The sequence below is a fragment of the Doryrhamphus excisus genome, linkage group LG1 (genome assembly GCF_037039965.1).
Source record: "Doryrhamphus excisus strain RoL-2023G ecotype Guam linkage group LG1, RoL_Dexc_Guam_v1.1, whole genome shotgun sequence".
Classification (NCBI taxonomy): Eukaryota; Metazoa; Chordata; class Actinopteri; order Syngnathiformes; family Syngnathidae; genus Doryrhamphus; species Doryrhamphus excisus.
In genome coordinates this window covers 5,610,944-5,628,538 of record NC_136357.1, presented here as the reverse complement: position 1 = coordinate 5,628,538, position 17,595 = coordinate 5,610,944, and the positions used below count along the sequence as shown (strand labels likewise).

Below are 17,595 nucleotides of genomic sequence, written 5' to 3'. Positions count from 1 at the left end.
TATTACCTATGGATGTAATGGTAATGGTTTTATTTCATTTGAACATGCATCAGATTACAATTGAATGCATCACATAATCAGTTCACAGTTCCACATGTCCAAAAGGAGTAGGAAGAAGCAAAGCTTATTAAATCCTACCCCTCCGTCTGGTACTTTTACAATCAGTAACTGTTACATTTGTTCACTTCCTGCTTTCCTAATATAGTTTTTATTTTTTACAAGGTGATATGACCATACAATGACATAATGGGTACCATAGTAACTTGGATGTACAGAGCTTTATTGACACATTAAATGAACATTCACAACATATTGTATAGATGTGTAATTGTCAGTGTGATTGAGTCGGGAGTGTTGGACTCAACAGCAAAGCAAACCATTATAAGCAATCATTTATAAACATCTTATAAACACTTTCATAGAAATGCATCTATGGAATTCATTCATTCATTTTCTACCGCTTATCCTCACAAAAACATGCTAGGCTATAGCAACTCCAAATTGTCCATAGGTATGAATGTGAGTGTGATGTGAATGGTTGTTCGTCTATGGAATTCTTTACCACAAAATGGTTAAACTTGGTCCACAATACTATTTTAGTTTCCCTTACATACTCTCGGTTAGTTATGAGTTGGTCATTTTCAGCTTATGAATTTGTTTGCCAAATGACCTACCAACATGTACAATTTTATAGTACTCAACATACAATTTGACCCTTGAATACACGTCTATGTTCTCCATTTTGTTGTATTTCCCTGGCTTCAGTTTCAAGTTCAGTCCGTACAGTACACATCAATGAATAAATATTATCAGTTTTTCTAGTATATCGAATCGGAACATGCACTGTATACATGTCCCAGCATTATGGCATTCTGATTCTACATGCAGAAGTAGAATATTGGTTTAGAAAAAAAAATCTCCCTTTTGCCATACTGTAGAGTAGGATTTAAGTGAAAGAAGGCACAAACACAGAGTGTACTTTGACTACCGTGATTAGCATCATTACACTGGTCTACAAACAAAATGCTTCAAGGACAAAAATAGTGACATTTTTCTTGGTTTAGGTCACTAATAAAGAAAAAAATATGCCAAAAGTGCAGATTGGCTTTACTTTCCAAGATACAGTATTGGGTCAAAATAGGACATTTATGCAAAATAAGGCAAAAACAGTACTTTATCAGAACGTACCGTGTGTCTACAAGCAAAAAGTTTTGACCTAAAATTTTTTGTCTTTATTTGCAGAAATGTCTTTCTTGAAAGTGGACAAAATAAATTCTTGTAGGGTAGCAGAAACTGATTTTTGCATCAGAGTTTCTGGCAAATAATTATAAGCAGCTGGTGGCAAACCTCCTGAAGTGCTACAAAGCCCTTGGCTCTAATACTATATGTCACTGAAGATAACACTTTTTGCCTTCTCATCTAGGTTTATTTCCATTGAACCGTGGAACTTTGTTGTTTTAAGTGAAACTTTAGCTTGTTTTTCATCAGATATTCAATCAAGTGTTATTCACTTTCATTAAAATTCACTCAGTTCTTCATACATTGCCCGAAAAAGTAACATTAGGAGTCCACTGGGCTGGTGCCAGTTGGTGCCAGTTGGCGCCAATGATTATGTGATTGGCGCATAGTGGACTCCTAACATAATATTACAGGGGCTAATTGCAGAGTTTCCACTATAAAGCTATGAGGAATGTACTCGGGTTTTACATTGCTATACCTTGACTACATTTTAAACGACACTATATATTACTACTATATTATTTTCTCTTAGAAGTGATACTAGTAGTATTTTAATGTTGAAATGTTTGACTCATAACTCGATTTCTAAAAGTGAGTATTTTCAAAGCACATTATGGTCAGTCTATTTGTAAACGTTGAATTCAACTCATCATAACTGGCTTAACCTTAGTTATCAACATTTCATGACAATACAATCGATTGTTATGAGAGATGCTCATATTGTAAATCGATAATTTGACTTTTGTTGTGATTATCAAGAGCAGGCGTATTCACATTCAAACTATGTAAAATATTACTATATTTAAAAAGTAGAATTGCAAACACTCTAAAACAAAACAGTTTTCTAAAATAATGCTGAGATGCCATATAATAATAATGAATAATTTTACCTGATCTATCAAAGTTAGCTTGTTAGGGCTAAATGTATATATGGTATTTTCAACTTCAACTAAAGCTGTTTTAGTTTTGAAATGTCACTTTCACAAGGTGCTCTAATGAAAAAGGGTAAAAAAAACTGGACTTGACAGATGATGTACAAGCAGAGTAGAGGACAGAAGCTTTTTTTTTTATTATTCTCCAGTAATGCTACTAGTGTCTTAAATATCCTCAGCTCCTTTAGAATTTAAGTGTTAGCTTACAGGTCTACCAATCACCATTTTGTACCACAGTTCTTACGTCTCTGTGCTGGCACACTCCCCTGATAGTAAACACTTGTGGAGAATCTTTTGGTAGAATGGAGAGAAGACCAGCTTATTGAAGTTGATGAGGTGACTGAAGCGAATAGCAAGTTCTCTCAGTTCCTTGTTGACTGGTGCAAGACCTCCGGCCAAAGGAGGAGAATTTTTGTGTTGACTGGACTCCAGGAATGCCAGGAGGTACTTCTGAACTCGAGAGTCTGAACGAGGGGGGGGAAGGAGAAAAGAGAGAACACTCAATCCAAGCTTTAACTAAAGTCTCTTTTACACAGAAATCTGACAAAGTGAGAACTCTTATAAAGAGAATTGCTTTCAAGATGTTGTCTTTATCCCTCCATTGTGTGCCATTCATACAAAAATAAACAGCTGACAACAAGATGACAACGGCAATAAACACTACTTACCCATGAGCTTACGGACTGTGTTGTCTGGTTGCATGGTGGCTGATATTTGCCCCATCAAAGTGTTTTTCTGATCAGTAGATAAAGTAGAATAGCCGTGCTGGCTTAAACATTGACTTAGCTCCATGCAAAGTTTCTCCCCAGTGGTCGCTAAGGCCTCTTGCAGACAGAAGGACCTTTGAAAAAGCAGTAAGATATTAGCATGAAGTAACAAAAGGACAGTTCTAGAACTACTAGATGTGAAGTATTTCCATAATGCCTCATATTAACTCTCTAACAAGATCTCAGTGTATAGACTGGTCATATATCTCATCTCGTTTCATATTATCTGCATACTGTATTTGTATATAACTCTGGGAAAAACTGTTGATTTTGTTAATACTTGGGTTGTTTATATTGTTTATTTTTCTATATTGTGTATTTTGTACTGCTTAACTGACTCTGTACTCTTGCTGCTGTGCAATACAAATTTCCCCACTGAGGGACGAATAAAGGCATATCTTAATCTTAATCTTAATCTTAATCTTAATCTTAATCTTAATCTTAATCTTAATCTTAATCTTAATCTTAATCTTAATCTTAATCTTAATCTTAATCTTAATCTTAATCTTAATCTTAATCTTAATCTTAATGTTACAACTGGATGTGGTTTGAAACTCTGTGATGGCAAATATTTCCTATAATTATTATTAATTTTTTTTGTATACTGCCTCACCCACTGAAGGCCCAGGTGCCAAATACACACTGCTAATACCTGGAAGTTGTCTGTGGTATTTGTACTCACGGATTGTGCATATCTGCAAGCATGGCATGAACAGTGTTTTTAAGCGTCTCCATGAGCCCCGGAAGCCCCGAAATGGCTTCCCCTGTGGTAGTGTAGACGATGAGTAGTATAGACGACAGCAAAACTAATACATCGACATTCTGCTGCATTTCCTGGAAGCGAGCCTGATCCATCAACAAAGTCTGAACAGGAAAAAAAAAAACCTCAGAATACATAAAACACTTCAATGACAAGAATCAAGGCCTCAAAATGAGATCAGAGTGTTTACCTCCGGGAATGGTTCTGCGAGGTGGTTCCACTTCAGTAGTCGTAAATATGCTTGATTATGGACATTTGCAGGAAGGAGAGGATCAGATGATGCAGCAGTGGAAGAAGCCTTTCTCAAGTCTATCGCTGTTTCCGTGAGCCACTTCTCAGTGTAGTCTAAAGCATCTAACAAAAAAATAAGGAATGAATGAATGGAGGGTATTAAAATAAATAAATCCAAGAAAATATACATACTACCTAGCTTGGTCAATAAACACCAGGGATATATAAATTAAATAAAAAAATAAAATAAAAAAATAAAAAAATAAATTAAAATAAAAAAATTAAAATGAAAAAAATTTAAATTTAAAAATTTAAAAATTGAATTATAGAATAATAGAAATTATGTTCGTGCTATTTGGATAATCAAGATGGATTCTATTCCAACTGCAACATCAAGAGGGTGCCAATATTGTAAAATGTTGAATGCATTATATCTTCCTGCTTTCAGTGTGTAAAGTACGCCCCCTCTAGCCCCGCCTAACAGATGCATGAGCATTCCTTATATTTATTGTCAGCTAATGATAGCAATTTGGCAAAGTTTCTCGAATAATGTTAGCTATCAAGAGTGTGAATGGTTGTTTGTCTATATGTGCTCTGCGATTGGCTGGCGACCACCCCGTCCAGGGTGTACCGAAGACAGCTGGGATAGGCTCAGAAAATTGAAGTGGCACAGAAAATTGATGGATGGATGAATAATGTAAACATTACATACTACCTAGCTTGGTCAATAAACACAAGGGATATATGAATAAAATTTAAAAATTTAAAAATTTAAAAATTTAAAAATTTAAAAATTTAAAAATTTAAAAATTTAAAAATTTAAAAATTTAAAAATTTAAAAATTTAAAAATTTAAAAATTTAAAAATTTAAAAATTTAAAAATTTAAAAATTTAAAAATTTAAATAATTGAAAAAATGTAAAAATGTAAAAATGTAAAAATGTAAAAATGTAAAAATGTAAAAATGTAAAAATGTAAAAATGTAAAAATGTAAAAATGTAAAAATGTAAAAATGTAAAAATGTAAAAATGTAAAAATGTAATTAAAAAACATTTACAGTTGGATTTCTTTCAACGTGTTGCAGGTAAGAGTAAGTGACTGTGTGAGGATGACAGAACAATTTTTGCATGATACACGAACATTAATAATATAAAAAAGTATTTCTGTGCAAACAAAATAAAAAAAGAAAATATTCTTACTCGGTTGTTTGTCCAGAAACTCCTGGAACTTGTTCCTCTCGTATTCAACCGACTGCTGCATCAGATGAGGCCTGATGCTGTTTACAGCAAAGTTAGCCATGTCCAACTTCATAAGGTCCAATAGAGAGAAAATAGCCCTACAGAAGCATGGAAAAAGGCAACAATAGCAAATGAATGTACTTCTCAACTACTCTGAATAAAAACATTCCCTTCTTTGGGAAAAAAAATATAAATATCAAGAGTTTTCAGGAATAAAGTCATCTAATGAATTAAACAAATGTAAAATAAACTACAATCTGGACTGTCTCTTGACCTACTTGAGCAGAGGCACAAAATCTGTGATCTCCTTGAGTTTACTGATGTCCTCGTCCCTGCAGGGGGCGCACAGAGAGCCCATCATCTCAATAATGAACTGGGACAGACTGCCAATGTCAAGCGCTCCATTCTCTGCCTGCTGCTGAATTAGACCCAAATCCAGAACCTCCTCAATACAGGAACGCAGGTGACCATGGCCCGGAAGTAAGAAAGACAGCAATGTCTGCATGGAAATTATTCATTGATTAAAAGTGTGTACAAAGGGATGCAAAAACATGGATAATAAGAAAAACAAATGTAGTACAATGATCTGCGTGGTGGCACCTGAAGACAGTTTTTATTTTGTTTATATTTACATCTGTCAAATTAACCAGGTTGTAATTTACTGTGTTTATACAGTATTATATCACCACTTTGCAGTTCAAATTTCATGGCTTCACTTTGGAAATATATTGACCAATTAGTAAATAAAAATGCCTATTTAAGCAAATTATATGTATTTTTTTTTAACCTAAAATAAGCATTTTCAAGCATTAAAACAGCTGAATTTATAATACAAATATAAGGTACTCAAAGACATCAATAAAATATAGTATTTTATACACGGCACTGGGTGTCACTAGACATGTTATGTTAATGTTACTTACACTCGGATCACACTTGATCATCACAACAACAGGCTTTTATTGCATGTTTGAATTATCTCACATGACTTGTAATAATTAAAACATAATAATAACAATATTAACAACACGGGCTACTGTTGTGGCCGTTGATGTTTTAGAAAGTCATGATGTTGAAAAAGTTTTTTTTAACAATAACCACAGCCACACGGCTGACATCACTCGTACTCCTTGCTAAACACACTGGCTCACTCTAGCATGTGCTGTTGTTATGGATATTGAAGCTAGGGTCTGGGCGAGACTGGGCCACATCAGGTTTTCAAAAAAAAAAAAAAACACATTTATTAAAAACAGAAAAATGAATAAACTTTGCTTTGGTTCTGATTTTCTACGAGAAAAGCTCTGATAAAACATTCCACTGTTCTCAAATATCTTAATTTTTATTTTTCTACAAAAAATAAGATGAAAAATAAATAAACAAATCAAGAATAAAGAAAATCAATCAATCAGTAATAAATAAATATAATAATAATAATAAAACAGCAAATAATAAAAACTTAAGAAACCACATATAGTTGGTGGGTAGACAAATTATTTTTTTCAGATTAAAATTAACAAAGCATTATTAGAGCCCTGTAGACATGACAAAACACGACTATAGTCACATTTATACTCTTTTTATTTACAACATATTGCGCAACTGCAGGGTCTTGAGACACATGCTAACTCGCAAACTAGAGAGCTAGCGACCTAAACGGTAACCTCCAAGTTATTTCCTTTAAACTTAAATAGCCAAAAACTTACCACTTCCACACGGATAGGGAGGATAACTATTAACAGTCATTTAACCTTTAACATGAACATTAATCAAACGTAATAATTTTTTCTGGGTACATGATACCATACAGCATCCATATCAAACTTACGCGGGCCGCACTAACATTAAACTTTCATATCAAGGCGGGGGCCTCAAACTAGCGTCCTGCGGGCCAGATTTGGCCCGCGGGCCGCGTGTTTGAGACCCCTGCTCTAAACCTTGCACAAGTCGAAGATAAACCTCACCTCTTTCATTTCAGCCAACAGTTTGATGGCATGCATGTACTGGGGTGGATCTTCCTTCAACTGAGCTTCAAGACAATCCCAGAATGCTTTATGCATGATCTCCTTCACTCTGCGCTCCAAACTATACAGGGGAAGAAGAAGAAGAAGGTGTTGTTAAATAGACATAACCTTATAAGTTCAACTCCAGGATGCAAAAAAAAACATCTCACCTTCCTTCAGGAAACTCCGAAGGTTTAACTTGAAAAGCCTGGTTAACCATTATTTCATGGGCCAACGCCATGTTGGTGACTCCCTTTGCTGTCTCCATTAACTCCTCTACAGACACAAACCTGGGTGGGCTGGCTATAAAGGCAATATGGCTGTTATTAAAAAATTATGCACTAGATACATTAGTAAGCACATTATACATTAAATAATATACATTATCAACCTGTGTGACCTTTTACTGTCTGCAAATAACAATTCTGAACCAAATGTATAATGCCCGACGGAGGTAAACATACAGCACGCAATAATAAAAATTCATTCATTCATTTTCTACCGCTTTTCCTCACGAGGGTCGCGGGGGTGCTGGAGCCTATCCCAGCTGTCTTCGCGCGTGAGGCGGGGTACACCCTGGACTGGTCGCCAGTCAATCACAGGGCACATATAGACAAACAACCATTCACACTCACATTCATACCTATGGACAATTTGGACTCGCCAATTAACTTAGCATGTTTTTGGAATGTGGGAGGAAACCGGAGTACCCAGAGAAAACCCACGTATGCACGGGGAGAACATGCAAACTCCACACAGAGATGGCCGAGGGTGGAATTGAACCCTGGTCTCCTAGCTGTGAGGTCTGCGCGCTAACCACTAAACCGCAATAATGTAATACTATGGTCATTGCATTTGTGTGTTTCTGGTTTGGGGTTATTTCTATTTGAATCAAGCATGATGAAAGTTGAGTTTGATACCCCTTACCTTGTGGAGTGTCTGTCCCTCTGTGTGGACTGGGAGTGTTTGTTCGGACTCTCTTCCTCACAGTCTGCTGAGAAGTTTCCTGGGTGCTCTCCTCAGACTCCTTGTCTCCTCCACCCTCGATGTGGTCAGCTTCCTTTGGCATGCTAGCTGATCGGCAGAATATCAAATATCAAATGTAGTGACTCTATTGTCTTAAATGACGATGGAGGATGCGACAATGCGGTCAGAAAAGAAAATTGACTAGCTATATAGTGTGTGACGCTAAGATGAGGCGGCGACGCAAACGACACCATAACCTCTTTACAATCGTATCTATGGCAACGTCACTAACCTTATAGGCAGATGTCTTGGAATGAAAATAGCTCCCACGTTAGCTCCAGTCAGACCCCGTTTTTGTCGCAAAAACACAGAGTGGACGCGTACTTATCCCGTCAAGTCTGACACTGTGACATAAGTATGTTCTCCGCAGTCACTCGACGTCTGTTAAAATTGGGAAAACCTAGTTTGAGCCGGAGCAAAATAGATTTACGCAATCGGCCTCCCGTTTGATGTGGAGCACTTCCGGGTTTGGGTGTGGCTAGCATGACGTCACGTTCGAGCCCCTTCTACTCCATTGTGATTGTTTACTTCTCGCTCGTCTTTTCCAGTCGACTCTCTCTCTCTCTCTCTCTCTCTCTATATATATATATTGAACATAACTATTGTTCAGTAGTTTATAATTAACGTTTTTCAAATTCTGTACTCATTTGCAACCACTTATTTATATTACTTAAAGCTGTAATGACTCATAGTTAACTTTTTATTATTAAAAATGGCGCCCATGGAAGGTGAACTGTGATATGGAAAATGAATTCCTTCTCCTTTCCAGCATGTTGAAACTATAAACAAGATATACTGTACTTCTACTGTACTAAACCATTACCTATTAATAACTCTACCCCTAAAACAAATGCAATACATCTGTTTATTTAGATAGAATTCCAAACAAAACACTGTCATTTACATTTAAGCAAATACAAATACACTGTGGGTACATTTCACTAATTTGTGACCATCATGATAGTTTTTTTTAGCACAAAACTTTATTTTGCACATTCAAAGGAAAAATTTAAGGATGGAATTTGTGTTATCATTTCAGCTTTTTCTCTTTCATTGTGCGCTTTTGTTTTACTTTTTAGGTTGACATTTTTACGGTCCAAAAAACAAAAAAAAAAAAAAGACCCCACAAATGGTCCCCAGGCCACACTTGGATTGACGAGCTTAACATCAGCAAGTCAAAGTGAAGCACAAACCTACAGCACATTAACAACAGATTCACCAAAGTACTTATGAAATATCTCTGGGTGGGATGAGTAAAACTGTCTAAGTAAGCGCTTTCTCTCCTTCGGTGAGATCTTTGTGTCCAGGTGAATACTTTGAAGCAAAATCCAAAGTTCCTGATTCGTTGTGTTATTTGGACAGTCGGTGTAAGTCCTGCTCGAAACCAGACAGCCTGTGGACCAAAAAAAAAATTTTTAGCCATAAACGTGCCTTTTCTCAATACAATACAAATAGTATTGCATGCATTTCTGTGGGTGCTACAGATTACTGACAACTTGTGTTTTCATGCTAAAGTATTTAAAGTAGACAGCTATTCAATTTTTTGGGTGCTTTTTACCCCCAAAAATAAAACATGCATTCACCAGAATCATTGGCCTGTTTCCCTTGAGCAAGGCCAACCAGCTTAGCAGTCACTTCTCTGTGCAGAGTTCCTGGTATCTGGTACAAAAAGAACAAAAGTGCATAAATGCTTTACTATAAATAGCTTTTTGGAGGCACAATGAAACATGATTTGACCATTTATCCTCTTCAATAACATGCTTATATAAATGTAACATAATACTTTATATTATTTTGCAATAATATGAATGGATAACTATACAGTATTTTGCATGAAAATGTATATATAAATATTTGACCATTACCTTCCATTTCCTTCAGTTATAACATTACAGGAAAATGTATTCATGTATTCTGTCCGACGTTCTCTACCTTAAAGATGTCCTTTATGTTGCTGAGCATGAAGACCAGCATCAGATCCTCTCTCTCCTTTGACAGTGCCTTGCTGTTAAGGATAGCCCTGGAAAAAGATGTCTTCACCACAAGTCGGTTTTCCTGCTACATGTTTAACATGATATATATATTTTTAAAAAAAGGCAGATCAGGGATAAAGTGCTTTGCATAAAACATGACAGGGTTATAAAATACAGTGGTACCTTGGTTAACGTCTGCCCCGGTTAGCGTGTTTTGGTTAACATCCAAAATGTATGCTAAAATTTTGCCTTTGTTTACATTCGCCTGCGTGGTGAGTATGCAAAGTAACATGCGTAACTATTGTATGTGTGCTTGGTTTGTTTACTCTATTGATAAAATGCATTTTATGTTAACATTTTTGGGTGTCCAGAAATGATTGGATTTACATTATTTTCTCGGGGAAAACTTGCCCTGGTTAAAGTCTGTTTTGGTTTGAGTTGGACCTTCTGGAACAGACTAATGACGCTAACCAAGGCACCAATTCCCAACACATCTTTGGTGTAACTCTTCTTTGCATCTGCACAGAGCCTTTTATGGTTGTTCCTGGGTGGAGCCACACAAATTTCCTTGTAGATTAATTTTATTTCCAAACAACTCGCACATAAATTCCAGTAGTACTGGTACTATACACTTTCCCCCATAATAAAGTGGTTGGTATACATTTTAATTGATAAAAGGCCAAATAATAGAACATTGGGGAAACCCAAGGTCATGAAGACAGACAAAGGACATACACTCAACTCCCACTATTTTACGTACCTCCTTTTCCAGCATTAAGCCTTGCGTATCACCAGCCACTGCCATGAAATGAAGAAGCCGACGCAGCTCCTCTCGGCAGTTAGGTGGCAGCAGCTTCAAGCACAGCTGGAGAGCTTCTAGTGCTCGGTCTAATTTTGCGTTCACTAGGAAACATCAAAATTGACAGTTAGAGGAAAAATAATAGTCTTTATTTCCTATATCCATATCCCTGTATATCCATGTAGATACATTGTGTAGAGAGATGGTTTGCAGTTCACTTTTACATAAAGTGGAAGCAAAATATGAATTTATTTCTTTTCCAATAATACAGGCATTCCTACCTATTAGCTCAGTGATTGCCGTGTAGACATCCGTCATTTTCTCAGGAAGTAGCGGAGGTCTATCTGTGTTGCCGTAGTGCCTCACAAGTGTCCCGTACAACAGCAACTTCGACTGAGCTGTATATACATTTGTGAGAAACCTTTACTGTGTGAAACATGACATGAAATATAGGATACTTATAGGTTATTACATGGTTTGTCTGGTATCAGGCCAGGTATCATGCCCCCCAAGTGTCAGTATCAGCCCGAGACCGAAGGGCCTGATACCAGACAAACCATGTGATGATTTTATTATCACATACTATTTAATCATGAGCTTATTATCACGTACTATTTAATCAAAAGACCATTTTGTTTCCAGAAAAATGTTCAGTTTATTACATGTATTATATCTAAACAGTGTAAACACAATAATTGCAAAAATATTTCAACAATAATATTTTATCAACAGTCTTATCTTATCAATGTCTGACAATTAAAGTTCTATTAATCAAGTTTGGGTTTTTTGGTGACTGGAGAAGAACTAGGCACTAAGCACTCGTGCGCTGTTCTCTGATTGGTTGTTTCACGGGCACGATACCAGAGCAGCGCGCTCTGAGTGGACAGCTACGGGGGCTGATACTGGACATGGTTAAACTCTATATTTTATCAGTATCACTGCCCTGGGCTTTGACACAGTATCATTTCGGCCTTTTCCCGTATCATTCATGGGCGGTTTCTAGGGCAGTGTTTTTCAACCTTCTTTGAGCCACGGCACGTTTTTTTTTTACATTGGAAAACATCACTAAGTCTATATAGGAGGAAGGAGCTAGGTGTTGCCACACGGGCCGATATTACGTTGCTCTACCAGTCTTTACACCACAGACACTCCACAGTAGCCATGTTTACATGAGGAGTTTTGATTATGATTAATAAATGTTAATCTCGGTATGCTAACCGAGTTGTATGCTAACCGAGTTGTATGCTAACCGAGGTGTATGCTAGCCAAGTTGTATGCTAACCGAGGTGTATGCTAACCGAGGTGTATGCTACCCGAGCTGTACTATTAATACTAGTAATATTTGCAAATGATGATTAATAAATGTTAATTATAAAAAGTGATATTGGATAATTCCTCACGGCACACCTGACAATTTCTCAAGGCACACTAGTGTGCCGCGGCACTGTTCACTGTTCTAGGGTACAGGGCCAATTAATACTGTAGTATGTGATAAATGTGGATATCATCAGCAAACACCCTGCTTATGACAACACTTGCCTGGAATATTTCCATCCGCTTTAACTCGCTCAGCGCGCTGCTGATCTTGAGGGAATAAGAAAGGTAGCTCTCGACTCAGTTTTACTACTGGCTGATCAGGGAGGAAGTCTAGACAGTCCAGGGCAGCACAAAGCCATTCATCATCCCTGCAAGTCGACATACAACATACCGTGGTAAAAAGTACAATTAAAAGTACACTATGGTGATTTAAAATATATATATCAACATACTGAGAGTCCTTGAAGGCCTTTAGAATCTGTCTGTCAAGGTGGCTGCTGCTGCTGCAGATCAAGTCAGGATTATTGTGAGGCAATGAGTGAGATGGTGCAGAGCAGGAAGAGATCTGGCTGCACTGAAGAACCCCCTCCAGTAGAGGGAGCTCCACTAGGTTTAAGAGTCTGAGGATGGTTTGCTCCTGCCATATCTCATCTACCACTGGAAAAAAACAGCACAGTGAAAAAATAGAGAAGTGTATTTCACTAGGACTTGATTCCCTTTGTCATCAAGATGATTAGAGAGTTGTTTACACTTGGATAAAATCTCCATCATATTTGTGAGAAAATTATGTGCCTTGTGAGTCAAACTTGTCACGTTAAAGTGCAATAAATGTAACTGCTTACATGACTGGGGTAGAACACTGTGTGTCTGTCCTCTGTTGGGACTGATATTCAGATTATCCATGCTGGTCTCTAGTGGCAGACTGGCACAGACAGGACTGTCTAAGTGGGGAACCTGTGTGGACATTTGGGTGAATTTGACTGGTGTGGGCATCAGGCATTGTGGCCCTGAGGAAAATGCCTGCTCAGCCTTCCTGCAAAAACAAATAATAAATAAATAAATAAATACATTAAATTAAAAATAAATAATTTAATTTAATTTAATTTAATTTAATTTAATTTAATTTAATTTAATTTAATTTAATTTAATTTAATTATGAGATAGTAATTCTACCTTGAAAATAATGTAAGGGTTTTACCAGTATTATTTAAATCTACATACTACATGAAATAAACTTCTATTTAAACGTCATACCTCTCTGAAGTAGAACCAGAAAAGAGTTCCTGAATACTCTTCAGAAGCACACCCCTTTCCAAATCTTCCACCGTGGGCGCATTTTCATTTCCAAACCTGAGGGACAGTTTGAAAATTATCCGCTGCCCGTTTACTCACAAATCTCATGCGAGTCCTTCAGACTAACTTGTAAAGAGCAGTCTTGCTGTCTTGAAACTCAGCCCTCTTCTTGCCAAAAACGTTAGTTCCCACCACATCAAACACATTGCAGTCCAGCAGAGCTTGGCACACATTCATCACTTTGTCCCGGGATGCGGTGGCACCTTTAATTTTAAAACAATTAAGACTTGGATTTGTAGGTAAATTTGTCAATGGTATGCTTGATAAACACAAATCCACTGTGCAGCACACTCACCCTCAAAGGCCTTATCGGTTGTAATGTGTTCTACCACAACATCCACAGCCTCTGTTCCCAGGAAGCAGTCATTGTGCGATTTCAGGTAGACTCTTCGACGCTTCACTTTCAAAGTGGACCTGAGATGGGAGATGAGGTTGCTTGCCAATGGAAGACACTGGGCTGGTTTCACGGCAAACCCTTGTACTAAGGCAAACACACCAAAAACATCATCACTGTTAACTGCAAGTGTCTTTCATATATTTCATAAAGTTAGGAATTTTCAGCTTTCGGATGGAAATTCAGAATGCATAAACCAGGGAGAGCCAAAGTGCGGCCTGGGAGCCACTTGGAACCCGTGGCACATTGTAAAAATATAATAAAAATTAACTAAAAATAATTCAGAAAACATGGAAAAAGCAGCAGTAATTTTACAATAATTCAAAATATTAAAACAAAAACATCAAATGAGGAAAAAGTTGTAATTGCATGAAACATGGAAAAATCAGCAGTAATTTTACAATAATTCAAAATATTAAAACAAAAACATCAAATGAGGAAAAAGTTGTAATTGCATGAAAATAATATTGGAAAAAATTGTAGCATAAAGTCATTATATGAAAAACAAACAATACAATAAATACATTTTGGCAACATTAGATTTCAGGAATAACCTATGGAACAAACTCAAAATATTTTGAGGAAAAAATAGAAAAAAATTTGCAGAAGAAAAATATAAAAATATAAAAAAAGCTGTAATTTTAAGAATGAGGTCAAGATATTAAGAGGGAAAAAAGTGTATTTTAATGAGTAATTAATTTTATAAAATAATTAAATAATAAACTAGTAATATGAAGGAACATGTCATTTTTGTAGAGTAAAAAAACTATGTTGCAATAATTAAGTCTTAATACAACAAAATTAAATAAAATGAAGAAAAAGTTACAAAATTGAAAATACATGTTGCATTAACTTGCTGTTTTCTAACAAGGAGCTGGACAGCCATGTGGTCCATGAATCGACCCTGGTTTAATTACAGTTGGTACACATTGATCATCATTGTGCTTTTCCAATTCTGACCAAGACAACAACAAACAGTATGTTGACAAGTATGGCGGGATGCTTGACGTCCCTTTTACTTCAACGCCACACTTTACGTTAACCGTTAGACTTGACCAAACCTTAAAGGTACAGTAACCCCTAACAAGCCACACACCCACGTATGAACATAACAGAAATTAGTTACAGACTTCTTTATGAGAGAATGTATTGGACACACCTGTTCTGCATTTTGCTCTTCAACTCCTTGTTAGAGAACGGCTAGTTCTAGTTTAAAAAACCTGACAAACATTGTGAGTAGTATCATTCAAATAATGAACTAAACGGTGCTTGTAGGTTTATAGCAAGTCACAGACGAAAGAAGAAACTTCCTTATTCATGCCAACCACTTACTGAAAATACCTAGAGGTCGAGGACGCAGTTTCTCTGCAAGATTCAACGCCGCAGCTCTTTCCTTAATGGAAGCCATTTTTCAAACTTCGAGGTCCGAGGATGAGCGGGAGGGTAAAACAAGTTCCTTTAACAACAACAGGTGATCAAGGAAGCAATCAATCTCATCCAGGTACACAGCAGTTATCAAGTGTTACCGTTAGATGGCGCTAAAACCCAGAAAGTGAGCAAGCCACCGTTTGAACTTCTCTCTCTTTCATTACTTTACATTACTGTATGCCGTAACATGACGTGTTTGTCGCTATCGTCGATATTGCTTACTTACAATATAACTACACCATACTATATACTACTAATTATGTATGTAACTAATAAATAATGGCTACTTTAATAAATATACTATTTATTATGTTTCATGCGTGTTTCAGTCGATCGTATTTGTCTCCAACAATACACAAACTGCATAGGAATGTAATACTTTCATTGTATTTTTAATGACACAATTATTGTTTTTTCCCCCCCTCACAGCGCTTACGCTGTATGTTTGACAAGTTTAGTGATTAAACTCGTTTATAAAGATGCCACATTTATAAAACTCGAGACATCATCGTTCAATTTAGAAAAAAAGTACCCGTATGTGTCGACAATGTAGACTGACAAATAGGACAAGCTGTTCTTTGTTTTAGCATTTTAAAGGTACGTAATGAGTATCAATGTGTATTTTACCTAGGATTCATTGAAATTAATATAATATTTGGTCCATATGTTATATAATAATGTTGTTTTGGCAAAATATTTTTAATATATTTACGTCCAGGATGAGTCATGCTAGCAAACAACTCCGGTTAGCAACGGGTTAGCAAGGTTTTATGTTTTTTACTTAATTCTGAATACATTAAGTCAGTATCCTGATCAGCAGTGTGTTTTTCTACTATTTTATAATTGATGATCAAATATATTAATGGAATCATACATTACATTACAACATTCTTGCATTAGAATGCGGCCTGTTACAGATGCAGTTATGTTGACTAAAGCCGAGTATTTGCCAAATATGTACAAATATGGCTGCTGCAATTCAGTCTGATTTTTACCTGTTTAAAGCTTATAAGAAAGGAAAGGGAATTATATGCGGTTTCAGAGTTCAAAAGTAAAAGTATCAGATAGCTGTAGTATGTAATATTCTTAGTTTGTAGCTGAAGTGGGATTGCATGCAGGAATTGTAGGGTAATGCAGTAATATATATAAGTAGTAATATAACCATAAGGTTACTTGATAGAACTGTGGCATTCTAAGAAGGCGGGTTTTAGTTTGTATTTTCATGCCTTGCATATGGTGCTTTAATATCTGCTCAAGTCAAGTCAAGTGTATTTATTCACAGTAGGTCTCAATCACAAGAGTCTCAAAGGGCTTTACAAGCTGGCAACAATAGACGGCATCCCCCAATCCGAACCCAATCCGGGCAAGGAAAAACTCCATTTGGAGAAAAAAAGAAACCTTCAGCAGTCCCACTTCCAGGATGACCATATATAAACCAAATATATACAAATGAAAAGAAATTCAAATAACATAATAGTCTGGTTCTTAGATGACGTGACGTCAGGAGAGTTTAATGAGTCGGCTGCAGTTTTTGGGGTGATTATCAGCCAAAGCGGGGCCCTCTTAAGAGGTGGACCATCTCAGATCAGCTGTATTATCTTGTGGTTTACTCCCTCGTCACACTCACACACATGCACATGACGATACTGTATAATAAGACCTAACTCTTAGACACACTTTTCCCTCCCATCCTCCCTCAGACTGCGGTCAAAATGTCATTTTATTATACTAGCCAATTCTAACAGGGATCATTTAATCCCCCGACATTATTGATACCTGTGCAGGTTCAATGAGAGAAAAAAAGATCTGTTGTCTTACCACATCAGTGGTTAAAGAAGACCTCCCACTTCCAGAATGCTATTTTCAGTGAGGCGGTTTGATTATATGGTTGTATGGGTCCGATTAAATAACTTAGATAATTAAAAAAGCATGCACAGAGCAATTTGTCCATTCAGTGTTATTGCATTGACCTCTATTATTGTCAATGGGATGGTTCATTTTAATGTAGATTGGTTATCAAAGTGCTCTACGAAAGTGGAAGTGGTGTAAAACAAAGAAGATTATAGTGATTAAAACATACGATGATAATTTCATGGTATATAAGAATTTACCATGAAAAATAATTGCGGTGAGGTGTTG

General features: G+C 36.5%; 2 protein-coding genes across 2 annotated transcripts; both read right to left on the bottom strand.

Annotated features, from left to right (window-relative positions):
* Window positions 1–20: 20 nt before the first annotated feature.
* On the bottom strand, window positions 21–8,661 carry tcp11l1 (t-complex 11, testis-specific-like 1). The gene is made up of 10 exons (XM_058075294.2): window positions 8,425–8,661; window positions 8,094–8,240; window positions 7,337–7,469; window positions 7,128–7,248; window positions 5,445–5,665; window positions 5,128–5,264; window positions 3,889–4,052; window positions 3,621–3,802; window positions 2,840–3,012; window positions 21–2,635 (listed from the first exon to the last, which is right to left on the bottom strand). The coding sequence occupies exons 2-10, from the start codon at window positions 8,233–8,235 to the stop codon at window positions 2,412–2,414; spliced, it is 1,497 nt and encodes a 498-aa protein (XP_057931277.2). The 5' UTR covers window positions 8,236–8,240; window positions 8,425–8,661; the 3' UTR covers window positions 21–2,411.
* A 433-nt stretch (window positions 8,662–9,094) lies between these two features.
* LOC131131237 (DEP domain-containing protein 7-like) lies at window positions 9,095–15,531 on the bottom strand. The gene is made up of 12 exons (XM_058075739.2): window positions 15,370–15,531; window positions 13,930–14,115; window positions 13,702–13,837; window positions 13,536–13,631; window positions 13,124–13,314; window positions 12,734–12,938; window positions 12,504–12,649; window positions 11,246–11,362; window positions 10,926–11,068; window positions 10,125–10,250; window positions 9,776–9,851; window positions 9,095–9,585 (listed from the first exon to the last, which is right to left on the bottom strand). The coding sequence occupies exons 1-12, from the start codon at window positions 15,434–15,436 to the stop codon at window positions 9,386–9,388; spliced, it is 1,689 nt and encodes a 562-aa protein (XP_057931722.2). The 5' UTR covers window positions 15,437–15,531; the 3' UTR covers window positions 9,095–9,385.
* Window positions 15,532–17,595: the final 2,064 nt, after the last annotated feature.